Source organism: Microtus oregoni, unplaced genomic scaffold (genome assembly GCF_018167655.1).
Source record: "Microtus oregoni isolate MIOR12 unplaced genomic scaffold, Mior012 000042F_ref0000377, whole genome shotgun sequence".
In the NCBI taxonomy this organism is placed as follows: domain Eukaryota; kingdom Metazoa; phylum Chordata; class Mammalia; order Rodentia; family Cricetidae; genus Microtus; species Microtus oregoni.
This window is the reverse complement of record NW_024543209.1, coordinates 6,416,105-6,430,988: the sequence shown is the minus strand read 5'-3', so window position 1 is coordinate 6,430,988 and position 14,884 is coordinate 6,416,105. Positions and strand designations below refer to the sequence as shown.

Sequence of the window (14,884 nt, the reverse complement as noted above, 5' to 3'; positions counted from 1 at the left end):
CGGTTTGCTGGAAGTCAAATGCACCGGAGATGCCAAAGTCTGAAATAACTTAAAACACAGAATATGTGTTAAGGGCTGATGTCGCCTCTGCTGTGGCTTACGATTGTTAAGTGTAGAGGATCTGGACACGGACTCTGTGACTTAAATGTTCAGTCTGCCACCTACCAGCTACATCACCTCCATCATGTATTAACTGCTGGTGTAGGCTGGGGTCCAAACAGCATAGCCTCATCAGGATACTGCAAGAATGGCTGCAACGAACCAGGTGTTTGCCACCCATGTATTTCATGTGCAAGAGACATAAGATAGTGCCTGCCATGTGGGAGTCTGACAGGCCTGAGAATCAGAATTACAACATGGCTGTCTATCAGAGGGTGGTGTGGGAAGTCCTTCTATATATGTGTTGCTTTTATTGGTTAATAAATCGAGCTGCTTTTGGCCAATGGCTTAACAGAGTAAAGTCAGGCAGGAAATCCAGAGGTGTAGAGAGAAAGTAGGTGGAATCAGGAAGAAGCCATGTAGCCGCTGGAGGAGAGAGATGTTGGAAACTTGTCAGTAGGCTATGACCTCGTGATGATGCACAGATTAATAGAAATGGGTTAATTTAAGATATAAGAGCTAGCTAGAAATATGCACAAGCTATTGGCCAAGCAATGTTTTAAATAATATAGTTTCTGGGTAGTTATTTCAAATTTAGGAAGCCAGGAACAAATGAGCAGCTTCTGCCAACAGGAGGAGGGCAGAAATAGGAAGCTTTGTGCTTAATTAAGCTTTCAAAAACCTGAATGTAATCTCTGCCATTTCTAATACATTCAGTTTGGTAAGTGTTTTGTGGACAAGGGCTAATATTTAGGCCCAGGCCTAGGGTGGGGCAAAGGGGATCTAGAGTGGGGAATTTAGAGGCTCATCTCTATGGATCAAAGGATACTGTCAACTGTTGCAAGATATTTGATCACACTGAGATTGCGTTATTTACTGGAAAAGCCTGTTTCTAGTTGTGGTGTGGCTGAGCCCTAGCATTCACCTTTAATCCAAGGGCTTTCTGCTTGAATATTGTAAACAGGATTAAATAAAGTCAACCATAGGTCAAGAGGTGGAGCAAACACAGAGAGTAAGAGGGAGTCAGGAGGATGGACAGAGAGGCACACAGGAAGCAGAAGGGAGGAACATTTAGTTTGAGAAGTTTTGTTTGAGCTGGTGTAGGAGAAAGCTCTTTCTGGGACATCAGTGGAGGAAGAAGGTCAGATGGGCACATTCTCTGCCTCTTTGAGCTTGCAGGTTTTCATGCCAACATTTGGCTCCCAAGTCTTTGTTGATAAAATTGAATGATTAAGATTTAGTCAAAAAGAACAGTCAACAGTGTAGAAGGGCTATCTACAGGATGGAGAAAAATATATGCAAATAACATATATATATATATATATATATATCAATAGGCTAACACGTAGACTATATAAATAATTTGCCTAATTAAAAAGCACTCCCAAACAATTCAATTAGAAACAGACAGGTGACTTGGATAGACAACCTACACAGAATATAAACAAGGACGATGTCAGGTGTCACTAAAATGGAGAATGCAGATCAAAGTCATGAGCCCTTGCATTGTTACACAGAATGGCTTCTATCAAAACTAAACCCAAAACAAATCAAACCACAGGACATACTTGTTTAGGAGGATAAGGAGAAATTGGATCCCCTCTTTGCCATTGGCTAGGGAAACTGTAAGGCAGTCCTTCAGAGTGTTAGGACAGGTTATCATCGCCTGTGTACCCTCATTGCCACTGAGTAACACGCTCTGTGACTTGAAATGGGAGACCCAAAGATAACCATGCTTTAGAGTTTATAGTCCAAAGGTGGAAACAGCCCAAGAGGCCACTGATGGGTGAAGGGTGGAGTAAAAACATGACGTTAAAAAGAAAAAGAACGAAGATTGCAACATCGGTGTGAACCCTGAAGGCGCTATGGCGAGAAAAGGACACATGGAATCCATTTAGAGGGGGAGGCATCAGATTCCTAGAGACAGAAAGGTTGACGGTAAGTGTGCGTGGTGGGCAGAGAAGGGATCCCCAGGGAGGTGTTGTTTAGTGGGTTCAGAGTTCTGGGTGGGGGGTACAGGAATAGCTAAATAATGTGAATGTACTTGGCGCCACTTCAAATGAGCAAAATAGTTGACTTTATGCTACATTCACCTTGTCACAGTTAAAATCAATTTAGGGCACTACGCTAGCTAGTTTTAGTTAAACTTGACACAAGCTAGAGTCATTTTGAAGCTGGAACTTCAATAGAGACAATCCCCCACTAAATTGACCTCGTAGGTAAACCTGTGGTACATTTTCTGGATTGATGATTGATGTGGTCAAGCCTATCTCATTGTGAGTGATGCAGTCGGTCCTGGGTTCTCTACAAGAAACAGGCTGAGAAAAACATGGTAAGCGATTCAGTAACACTCCTCCATGGCGTCTGCTTCACTGCTCACCTTCAGGTTCCTGCCCTGGTGTTCCTTGGAAGTTGTAAACTGAAACAAACCCTTTCCCCACCCTCACTTTGGCCCTGGTGTTTTATTCAAGCAACAGAAATCCCTAACTAAGACAGACAGCATCAGTCTTGGGGTCATGCAAGTGTATGACCAAGTTCAATGCTTGGTCCCTAGTCCTGCAGTACTGGGACCTTTAGTCTCCCAAACCTATCATCCATGTAGCTGCTCCCTGCTACATGGATGATGTGATGGCCATAACAAACTGATATCATTCATTGTAATAAATACTAGGAAGAAGATGTGCATGGAAGAGATGCATTGCCGAAGACTTTTCTTGGTGTTTCTTGCCTGCATGGTTGTTTCTTAGAACAGAACGGAGTAGGAACAAGGGGCAGAAAACAAATGTCCCCAAGCAGATAAGAATGATCCCCGAGCACACTCCCAGATTCTATTAATTAGTTCACATGGTTTACTTTAGATACATGAAATTAGGGCTTCTTAACTCCCATGTCCTTTTCTGTAAAGTAGTCTACAAACAACGCCATCCCCCTATGGACATGAGATGTTTCTGCTAACTTCACTTGTGTTTCCTTTCAGCATAAGGTTTAGGAAGGAAAGATCCCTGAGGTTAGGAAACCTTCACAGAGAGCATGCCAGAGAAGTGATAGCTCTTAGGTGGCAGGAGCAAAAGTGGAAGAAAGCCCGGTGGAGAAAAGAAGGGAGTAAGGAGGGGAGGGGAGAGGGAGGAGGGATTGTAGTATACCCTGTTTGCATCTTCACACCTCACCTCTATCTCCTGTATGGACTGAATTTGAAACTCATCCACATTACCCTGGTCCTTGGGTGTGAGGCTTCCTCCTTGTTAAAGACCACGGGGGTTCCTGTCTGTCTGATCTCAGCAGCTGGCAACCTCTGCTACCCTCCTGAACCACCTTATCACCAAGACAAGAGCATCACCCCAGCATTTGCTTCCTGATTCTTTTCCTTATCTCTCCCTGTGACTCCAGAAATCACTTCCCACCTGAGGGGTCAACTACTGGTATCTCCCTGCACCCATCTCCCTTCAGAAAAGATGAGGTGAGTCTCCTCTTGGGGGTTGGGTCTCAGTCTTTGGTGTGAGAAAGTGCTGTGTAGGGTGTGTGGGGTGTGTGATGTGTGGATTACTTTCCTAACACCCTGCATGCACCCTAAACAAATCAAACCAGTGTTAGTTGTTAGTTTTTGTTCGTTTGTTTGTTTTTTGTAGGGGAGGGTTTTGAGGTAGGATTTCTCTGTGTAGACTTGGCTATCCTAGAACTCCCTCTGTAGACTAGGCTAGTTTCGAACTCAGAGATCTACCTGCCTCTGCCTCCTGAGGGCTGGGGTTAAAGGCATACACCACCACCAACTGGCCCAGCATTAGACTTTAATAGACCCTGAAAATGGTATTTTGAACTGGCCATTTAGAAAACGATTCCTAACTATTTCGTTCACAATTCATCCTCATCTCTATGAGTGAAACCACGGTCTTTTCCTGCCACTACCTGAAAATCTTAAAAGTCTCCTTAATGTGTCCTTTACATCTACCTAGTACAGGCCAAACAGTCTACAAAGCAATTCACTCCTTCAGCAATATAGTTCTGGTAGATTCTTCATTCCCAAAGAATCAGCCGCCTGCTTTATGCTGCTGTTATTTCTAGTTTCTGTTACCAGCATAGTAATTACCTTTTACTTTGTTCCCCAGAGGCTCAGCCCTAAATGCTGAGCATAGAGGGGCATGGGGTGTCATCCTGATGGTTGTTTTCATACATCAGCATGATGGCTGCTAAGTATCACTGTGGAAAATGGGGCTGCAATTCCAACCCTTGCTAAGATTTGAGCTTCAAAACCATGCTGTGGGAGAATTGTTCACACTGTCGCTCCACGGTGCCAATAAAGCCTCCTTGAATCAAGGATGGGGTCACTGATTGGCTGACCTGGATTAGCCATAGAGATATTGGAAGACTGAGGAAGTCGGATGGAAGTGGGACAGGAAGGAGAGGGAGGGGCTATGGGGATGTCTGGGACTTTTCAGATGCGGGGAAGAATAGAGATTATAGGGTCAGCTGATGGTCCTTCCACTATTTCTTGGATGTATCATGTTTTCGACCTCAATTTCTCACTCCCATGTTTTAATTAATGATAGAACAATTTAGGTAAATGCCATGAGACTATGTCTGACTTTGAGTGTTGCATTTTAGAAATAGCAAACAGTAACTCTTGGAAGATTTCACCGTGATGTAATAATTGGAAAAGAAGGGTAGGGTGGGTATGGCCAGCTTATCTGAACTCAGCTTGGCTTAGCTCTTAGTAGCCTGTAATATAGTCAATATAAATATATACAATTTATCGTTGTGTGTGTGAGTGAGGGATGGGCTTAAAGACTGTTATTCTTGAGGCATGTGGTAGTTAATGTTGACTGTTACCCTTATTGTTATTCCTGTAACTGGAGTCATCCAGGAGACAAGCTGCTGAACACACCTGTGATGATTATTCTCATTCGATTAGCCTCTTGGGCGTGGCTAGGCAGGACTGTCTTGATTGGGCTGACTGAGGAGAGGAAACAAGTGAGTGGTACCACTCACGGGTCTGGAAAGGAGAGGGTTGGCTGACTCGCAGACATTTATCATTCTCCTCTTGCTGACTGTGGATGCTGTGTGAACAGCTTGGGGTGGTGTTGACCCTGCGTGGTCTCTCGGGTCTCAGCCCCTACGCCTGCCGCTCACGATGCCACCCTGTGCCCTTCCTTCCTTCTCTGTGTGCCTGCAGCTCCTTGTGCGTTTATTCCATTTTATCACTTTCCAGTCCAGGCTCCTGCAGTTTGGATGCCAGGCTCATTTCCACTTCTTAAGTATCGGTCCCCTGCAGGCTGGAGCCTGGCCTTATATGACCTCACTTTTCCAACAGGACCAGCTTGCTATTAGGGGAAATATTTGTTCAAACCCCCTTTTTAAAGAGGAATAGGGCCAGCAGCAGGAACAGTCCTTTCTCCACCCATCGCCATTGCCTCAGACAGAGTGAGGCAAGGTGTTTTGGGGGTGAGAGAGCAGGGAGGCAGAAGCAAGACAACAGATTTATAGGTGGCTGAAGCGATCCAAAGGAAACGAAGCATTTTTTGTTGTTACTCCTCGGCAGGGCTTTGTTTTTCCTCTGCAGGGCCAAACCTCTAATTTTGCAACCTGAAAAAGTAACAGAAAGAGAACAGCACTGGGGAGACAGTCCCCAGGGGGTCCACGTGGCTATTTTTAGGCCATTGTACTGTGGCTTTATCAGAATGATGTCTCTGGTGCAGTTAGCAGCTCCTTGCAGACTCAAGTTTGTTTTTCTTTCTCTCCGTGGCCCAGCCTGTGTTCAGGACCTCATTCTTGCTATGCTGTCTCCGCATTTGACCATCTCAAGCGGCACACCCTAAGAGCTGTGCCAACACTTCTCCATGGGTGTCTACTGCTAGGGAATTTACTATAGCCATGTGTGCTCTAGGAGCCTGAAGGTGCATTTTGTTGGACAAGGCAGAGCTAGCAGGCAGCAGAGAGTCTCATGTCCTCTTCCTGGGGACTGGACTGAACTATGGAAGTGTCTACCTTGGGACACCAGCAAAATGGCCTTCTGGTATACTTGTGTTCCATTTATTCTGGTACAAAGTTGGGTTTAAAGCCACCTTGAACTGGGGTCTCTTGCTTCCAAACCTAGTTCTTTCTCCACAGTGTACACATGGCCAAGAGCCTGCTCAGCTCCCAGTGTGTGCAAAACCACCATGCTGGGGGCCGGGGGAATAGGTGGGCACACCGCTTGCCTTAGTCTCAGTACTTTCAAACCTTTCTTAAGGTTTTGTGCTTGTACTTTGTTCCTTCCCCGGCTAGATCCCTCGGCCTTATGACCTCATGACCTTGAGCATGCCATCTAAGCCTTTGGAACCCTGGTGTTCAAAGGCCTCTGACCTCTAAGCTGCCATCCTCCATTCAGGTTCTGAGATATATTGTGGTTTTTGAGCATTTGGCTGACATTGACACTTCTGAGTCAGTGACTACCTCTCTTCTTCCCTCATCTCCTTTCCACACTTCAGCCACGGTCCCTTACCTACCATTGTACTTAACTCACAGTACATGGGAACCTACTTAAATCTTTTTTAAACCAGAAGAGCACTCTATGTTTAAATGCCAGCTCACTGAGATATATTCATGGTCTAACTTTTCTCTGTCCTCCCATTCAGCTTTGTGCTCACCTCCTTTGGTGCTTCAGGGTGGTCATTCCCTTAGCTGACTAATTTTTGCTCACGTCTTCTCTGAGTTGTTACTCTTGCTCTGAATCTCAGACGAAATGATTCTTCCCTTTAGAGGCCAGCACTGACCATCAGTTGCAGCTCCCTGGTCTCCCGGCCACCAGTTTTATTACTGTGAATTCCTTGTCCTGTGTCCCCTCTCATTCCCAGACAGTCCCTAAGAGCCACAGGCTTCTTGTGCCTCTCCGTGTACTCAGTATCTGAATCATACAATATAGCCTCAATATGTGATCCTGGCGTCAACTCCAAGTGGTCACCAGCTAGAGCTCTGTTTTCTTAAAGTGTCCCTTTGTGAAGCTTTAATAATCCCCAAGGGTGGAAAACAGTACAGAACATGATTCTCAGAGAAATTATATTATACAAGAACTTCCTTCAAAAGAAAAGCAAAAAAGACCTTGGCACTTGGGGGTGGGGAGGATGAGAAAGGATGGGGAGAAGATAGGAAGATTTTGGGATGGAAAGAGAGGTCATGAAGTTCTGGGTACCAAGCTGGTAACTTCAATGAAAAATGTGCTGCCAAAGGGCCTGGGATACCTTCTCCCATCTTAGTTAGGTTTGTATTGCCACGAAGAGATGCCATGTCCACAGCAGCTTTTACACAGGGAAGCATCTAACTGGGTGGCTTACAGTTTCAGAGATTTGCTTCATTGTCATAACAGTAGGATGTGACTGTGTGCAGGCAGATATGGTACTGGAGAAGGAGCTGGAGAAGGTTCTACAGCTTGCAGGCAACAGGAAGTGAACTAAGCTACTTGGCATGGCTTGAACACATATGAGATCTCAAAGCTCACCCCACAATGACACACTTCCTCGAACAAAGCCATAGCCCTGGTAGTGCCATTCCCTGAGATTATAGGGGCCAATTGCATTCAAACTACCACGCCTCCCCATGTCGTTTGAAATGTCATCCTATGATTTGCTCTCATTATTAACAGAGTGCTGTTAATAATAACTCTAAATGGCTTCCCATATAGAAATTGGATGATCCAGACTGCCATGGGTTCAGTATTCAGGTTCTGCGCATGGATGGCATGACCCTTTCAGACATGAAATAATGTCATATGAAAGGCTGTGGACAGTAGGACTGGGTCTATAGCCCATTAGTAGAGTGCTTGCCTGCTATGTATGGGGCCCTCAGTTCAACACGAGCACCATGAAACTGGGCAAGGTAGTTGTGGTGGTTTAAATGAAACTGGCTGTGACGGGCTCCTAGAGAGTGCGCTGCTAGAAGTGGCCTTGTTGGAGAAGGTATGGCCTGGTTAGAGGAACTTTGTCACTAGGGGTAGGCTTTGAGGCTTCAGATGCTCAAGCTAGGCCCAGTGTCATTCTCTTCCTGCTGCCTGACAATCCAGGTGTAGAACTCTCAGCTCCTTCTTTAGCACCATGTCTGCCTCTTCCTGCCATGATAATGGACTAACCCTCTGGACCTGTAAGCCAGCCCCAATTGAACGTTTTCCTTATAGGGGTTGTCATGGTCACGGTGTCTCTTCACAGCAATAGCTAACTAAGGCAGCAATACAGTTTTGTAATTTCACCACTTGGGAAATAGAGACAGGAAGACTCAAAATAAAGACCATTGGGTTATTCTCGGTCATTCCAAGAGGTTGAGGCCACCATGAGCTACATAAGACCTTGTCTCAGAATAAACAAACAAGCAAAGAAAGAAGCTGAGGAAGGGAACTGGGCTTCTTCAAGTTCCAGACAGAAGGTCGTGTGCATGCCCTTGATTGCAGACTGTGGGGCAGCATTACAAAGACCGAGGGTCACCAGGTAATTGAATAATCAAATCAAGACCAGTTACCTGATTCATTTCCCATGTTCTTCAGGTCCCTGGCAACCTCCCTCTAGGTCTGCGGCTTGAGATGATGCAGGGCACCAGCATCCCCACCCCCACCAAATGCCCCCTTTTAGGTGCAGTAAATATAGATGCTTTGGAGCAGGCATTCATTCTCTCAAACATTCTAATTGCAAATGAAACTGAAATCAATATATTCTTGGAAACAGAAGCATGTGTGCCACTTGGCAATAATTACCTTTCATGAGGGGAGAATGAGGAAGTTGTGGCTTGTCGTGTGTGTGTGTGTCCTCTGAATATGAGCTTTCCATGAGTATTAGAATCAAACAATAAGAACCCTTTCCCTTGAGAAATTTAAAGATTGGTTTTATCACTGACTAAACCAACCAAAGTACTGATTTAATGATATGTTCTTATGGAATGTTCATTTGGGTCACCAATGGCAAGTCTCAGGGGACCCTTTTTGTGCAATTCTTACCTGATAATGTAGGCAAGGTTACAAGCACCCAACAAGGAGAGGCCTAGCTTCTTCGGTGGGTAGTAGTGTGGTCGAAGAATGGCTTCCATCAGTGATAAGGGGAATATGGAGGTATGCTGGGGAAGAGAAGAAGACAAACTGTGAGGCTGGGGAGCCTCTCACAGTGCATGTAAGCCTCTTGCATCCAAAGCCTCCTGATGTTGAGTCCTGGTAACTGTCCCCACCTAAGTCACAGAGTCCTCAATTGGGAGGATCTGGGTGCTTCTACCTAGCCTATGGGGTTGGAGCTCAGGTCTTTGGCTCAGGCCACTCCTCATTGACTGTCCCACAAGACTTGGGCTCAGGGGGAGTCTCCAGGAGTTGGTAGCTTCTTTTGTCCCTTGCAGCTAGAGCCCAATCAGGAGATCAAGGCGAGCTTCGAGTGATGAAGATGAGCTTTAGGTGACCAGTTTTGTGACTTGTGGGACTGGGGTAATAAGATGCAAATGTTAAGGATAAGGGCAAGGGCATCATTGGCTGGAGTATCCCAGCCAGGGTCGCAAATGGGTGACAAGGGAACGCTGAGCATCCTAAGGGCTTGGGATCCTGGGTGGTAGTAACAAGGCGTAGAGAATAGCACAGCTTTTAGGCACTTTGCTTGACTCTGGGTCGTCCTGGGGATTCCCTCCCCTGCCCAGCACAGGTCCCAGAGCTCCCAGATACAGTAGGCTCCAACTTCTGATCATACTCAATGGCTGATCTTAGCATTGTCTCTATGTAGAAGCCAACATAGGAGCTGTCAAGGGACAGAGTTGTCTGCCCTGCATAGAAACCTGCCTCTCTTCCTGCCTTTGCAGTGGGAAGGACGAATCCAGCTTCTATTAGGCGTCATTAACAAGTCCATTATGCTGGCCATTCAGCTGACAGATTTTATTAACCTCACCCACAACCAGAAGCTTCCTGTTGTCTGCACTAATGATCGTTGGGAACAGAATTGCTGTGGAATAATGCAGTGTGTTTGCATTAGGAGTAAATGAGTTCATGGTGATTAGTGCTTTTACAACCAACAACTCAGGGGATGCATGACTGGCCATCTCTACTAGGTGCCTGCCCTTTGCTAGTGACACACAATTGGATTTCCAAACGAACTCTCCCTGATGGCTTCTGGGAAATTCACTTCCGTGATGCCATTAGTGATGGTCCACAGAAGGTGGCTTCTCACCAGTGAGAAGGTCTTTAAAGTATCACATTTTCTCACAGGGGTTTGGGGTAGGCAGGAGTGAGGCCGGAAGACCGCAATCTACAGGCTTTGTAAATACTGAGCTGCCGAGCAGAGCCAAGCCCGATGCAATAAAACCTCTTCGGTGCTTCCGATATATCCATGTCTCACCTCATATTGACATAAATTACATAATCTTTGCCAGAGAGCACAGATTTCAAAGAAAAAAAATGGGGAAAGAAAGAGTTCAATAAGGGAAAAAAATCAAATATGCTTTCTGCTTCCAACAAAATCTAATAATTAGGCTGGGATTGACACAAATTAGAACGCTGCCAAAAATTACCGCAAACAGTGACTCAGTCTGTATTTCAATTAACAGTTTCTCAGTTTCCCTTATAAACCGTGAAGCTGACAAAAATTAATTATCTCAGAGAGGGTAAAATATTTCCGTCTGAAGTAAACAAAACATCGCAGGCTGAAACAATGGCATATGTAAACACAGTGGGAGGGGCGAAGCTATCTCTCCCAGTCAATGAAGTTGTCTCTTGGGTGAATTCTCCTTTCAATGTGCTGTCCCTTTTTGTCCCTCCCGGTTATTCCTTCTCCCCTAGTCTTTCTATAATGCCAACTTCCATCCGAATTACATGCAAAATATTAGTTTAGGTTTTAGTACAATAATTGTACTTTAGCTTCTCTGGGGTTGTGAATAATAACGATAGAACATTCTTACTGATTGCAAGAGAAGCAACTGGAAAAGCGATGATAGCGATTTGTGCTCGCATTCCTGTTCACCTCCTTCCTGCAGAAAAGCGGCTGCTAGGGTGACCCTGCGGGGTGACCTGAACCTACCATAGCTGCCTTCTCTGACTCTCAGGCAGCATTCCTCAGCCAATGAAAGCATGCGTGGAACCCACGGGCATCGTGGTTTTGGTCTTTGCTCTGTAGTTTGGGATCTGCCTCACAGTTTGACCCTGCTCATAGCTACGGAGGTCCCAGAGACTACATCTACAGGACAGCCAGTCACCTAAGACTCTAGCGGTGGAATGAGGGTTGGGGGAGGAACATTTCATTTTTCTCTAATTAGAAAGAAAAGATCACTCTAAATGTGGGAGACACCATTTCAGGGACTGAAGTCTCACACTGAATAAAACTGAAAACGGAGCTGAGCAGTCACAGTTGCTCTCTGCTTCCTGACTGTGACTATGTGACTCAAGCTCTTGCCATGGCATCCCTGTCCCTTGTCCCTCAACTGGGAGCCAAAATGAACCCTTCCTTCCTAGGTGGCTCTTGGTTATAGCAATGAGAAAAGTGGCTAAGACAACCTCTCCATGGCGCTAATGGGTGGATGTTTTTAAACGAGCCTTAGTGTGCTACAAGACCTCAATTCTGGACAGAGAGAGACGGATCTCATGATAAACCAGACACACCAGACAAATCAAAGGAACCTGCACAGAAGCTCTTTGGGGACAAGCATGACAAATCAAAATCTTAAATGTAAAAGCAAGAGGTGAAAGAGTGGAGGTTAAACAAACCTTACTTAAGCACTGTCACGCCCGGCCTCAGCTTGTCACGTGGCGCACGAGTATGCCCATGCCCCTCTCCACGCAGTGAGAGCTGTTTGGCTGATCCTATTAAGGCAGAGGCTGGTTTTGTTAGCGCCATGTGGTCTCCAGCTAACAGCTTTGACCCTCTTTTGCACTGATTTCCCTGGCTGGCTTTTCTTAAACCCCACAGGACAACCGTGGAGGTCCTGGACACGTTGCCGGGAGTTTTTTATAGTCCCAAATGAAGCCATATGTAATATAGACTCCCTCCTGTTGCTAAAAAGGTGCTGTTTTGCTTGAAGTAAATCTAATTCAGAAGTGTACATACAGGTCATTCAGTTTTTGCCTCTAGGGGATCTTGGCTTTTAACTCTTGTGTCCCTATGGTTGGCAAAGACTCCTCTCCAGCCTTGATATTACAGTCTTGAAAGAGGACTGGCTGTACTTGTAAAACAAAATTCTCTTTTGCTTTCTAGGAACTCACTGGCAAGACTCCACTGTAATTACCGAGTCAATGTGAAATTGCCTTGGGCAAGGGGCGGAGGATGGAGGGACATAAACCACCCACAGACAGAGCTGTAAACTCTGGGTTTATCTCCACTATCCACCCAGGTAGCCAGACACAGATTACCCACCTGCAAAGAAGTTAAAAACCAAGGCCTCATTTATGGGGAAGGATGGTTAACGGTTTTTCCATTTTACTCCGAAATGCACCTGGAACTAACGCATAGAGAGATGGACAGATTTATGCTAACACCAAGCCAGCGGACCAGCAAGGGCAGAACCAACAGTTCACCATAGAAGCCCTTCATCCGTGTGGTGGAAAATTTTCACGGTTTTCATAATAAAAACTGAGAGGTTGAATAGCCTTCTCTGACTTGGAAATAAATGGTCCTGCGGGGCAAGAAAGGAAGTGTGCTAGTATTTTTTTTATGGATGTGTTTTTGAATGGGTAGCTGGATGACAGCCTCTTGAACCTTCTAAAAGCTCTGTAAGTCACCTTCCGCTTGTAGGCTGGTATCCTCTGGTTTGACTAACCCGAGCATCATCCTCCTACTTGGGGAAGCTAGTTGGTTTTAATAGAGTTCAGCCTGGAGAGGTAGTGATGATTTGGATTCTATCCAGTTAGGGTCAGATAAACAGACATCTGAGATCCTAGGACTGCCTGGCCAGCGTATTCTGCCCCTTCCTGTCCTTTCTTCTGTGCTGTCTGCCACATTCGTTCTTGTAACCATTGACTTGCTTTTTTAAATCTTATGTCCAACCTTTATATTCTATACAGCTGCTTAGCTTTTATATCTCAAGGTTCAGCTTGCTGGCTTTCCGGCCCCCACGTGGAGGTCTGAGTAAGAAATATTCCCCATAGACTCATTTGACTACATGGTCCCCAGTTGGTGGTGCTGTGGAGGGAAGATATGGGACGTGTAGGAAGCAGAGCTTTGCTGAGGAAATTCACTGGGCACAGGCTTTGAGGTTTCATAGCCTGCCCTCACTTCCTTACTTCCTGCTTGCCGCCCTCCCTCCTGCTCCCACTATCTCCTGGCTTCCAGTGTGCCGAAGACTGGAGCTCCCTGCTTCCTGGCTGTTAGGCCAGCCTCCCTCTCTGGCTGTCATGCCTTCCTGTCATGATGGACTGTAATCCATCTGGAGCTGTAAGCTACACTAAATCAAAACCTTTGTCTCATCTAAGTCGCTTCTGGTCATGAACAAAGAAGAAAGAAGTACTCCTGTCAGGAGCTTATGTTCCTATGTTGTCATCTGGCCAGTCTGACTACTTCCTGCTCAAAACTGTTCTGTGGCTCTCCCCTTTCCGTCCCCCTTCTCAGATCTCATGTTCTCCATGGCCTGTCGGCAGGCTGTCTTCAGACTCAAAGCAGCCTCTCACTGTATTTTTTGCTTCTGTTGTCTTTTCCTGTGACTCCTCACTTTCCTTTGTTTTAAACTGGTCCTTCTTCTTTTTCTTCTTCTTCTTCTTGTTCTTCTTCTTGTTCTTGTTCTTCTTGTTCTCTTGTTCTTGTTCTTGTTCTTCTTCTTCTTCTTCTTCTTCTTCTCTCTCTCTCTCTCTCTCTCTCTCTCTCTCTCTCCCTCTCTCTCTCTCCTAGCCCTATGTACCTCTGAGATACCTTTCATCTCAAGTCCATTCATTAGCATTGGAAGACATAAGAAAAAATAGGACTCAAGAGACCAGGCAGAGTAAACCTGCCAGACGACTGACAGGACAGAGAGGGACTGGCCTGGCATGTTTGAAGCTCCTTTTGGAGAAATTAAAGGGGTTCCTCTTGTGAGAAAACTGAAAAGAAATTTTTACCATTGTACTTCATTTAGGGGGCCATAAGTGATCTAGCGATTTTAACAGCGTCCCCATGGCAAATAGTTCAGAGTTCTCGAATCTATTGGTCAATATCCTTGGAAGGAGACAGAATAAAGCCCGACTGGGGAGACACTGCCTTGTAGGCCACTGTGCAGTGTGTCCTGGTCTGAGCAACAGACCCGAAGTGCCGGTTTCTTCATCAATGTTTTTAGTTTGGAATTGGATGTCAGCCTCTCTGTCTAAAGCCCAGGTGCAAGAGTTATCTGCTGGTGGTGACTCAGATGTAAAAACTTGGAGGGATTATTTTTTAAAGGTGGTGGTGATACTGATGCCCTCGTATTGCAAATAAGCCTTCCAAGCAAACCAGTACCTCCTCTCTGCTGCACTCCACTCCCCTTCCCTACCCACCCCCACTCCTGACCAGGACACACCTTTCCTCCAATGCCCTCCCTCAGCCCTATTCGGTGTGTTTGTTTGTTCTGCTGCAGCTTTGTATGTCTCCACTCCTATTCTCAGTGAGCTCACGCGTTATTTGAGGGCGAAGATCTAATTTATTCGTTGTACACTTTCCTCTAGTTGGATAAATAAATACTGACTGATCTTCTAGTTACAGAGGAAGGGCAAGTCCTTCGTGTGGCTCGGTCACCTATCTTTTCTTAACCTCATATCTAAGTTCCTCTCCACCTCTCTCTGGTTACACGACATCCCCATATGAAGACCTCTGTGGGCTCATTGACTGCTGGGTGAATCCCAGAATTCCACTTGATATTCGTCATGGCCTGC

At 45.7% G+C, this 14,884-nt stretch overlaps 1 protein-coding gene and 1 long non-coding RNA gene across 3 annotated transcripts in view; one reads left to right on the top strand and one right to left on the bottom strand.

Moving 5' to 3' along the window:
- LOC121434018 (androgen dependent TFPI regulating protein) overlaps nucleotides 1-14,884 on the bottom strand; it is a 77,780-nt gene that overhangs the window by 9,522 nt on the left and 53,374 nt on the right. For both annotated transcript variants that reach the window (XM_041632761.1, XM_041632763.1), the window contains exon 5: nucleotides 9,050-9,165. In XM_041632761.1, the coding sequence (XP_041488695.1) occupies nucleotides 9,050-9,165 (116 nt within the window). The remainder of the gene's footprint in view (nucleotides 1-9,049; nucleotides 9,166-14,884) is intronic.
- LOC121433924 lies at nucleotides 2,422-12,442 on the top strand. Its single transcript, XR_005972375.1, has 3 exons — nucleotides 2,422-2,431; nucleotides 3,487-3,556; nucleotides 12,267-12,442. It is a non-coding gene; the product is annotated as an uncharacterized LOC121433924 (long non-coding RNA).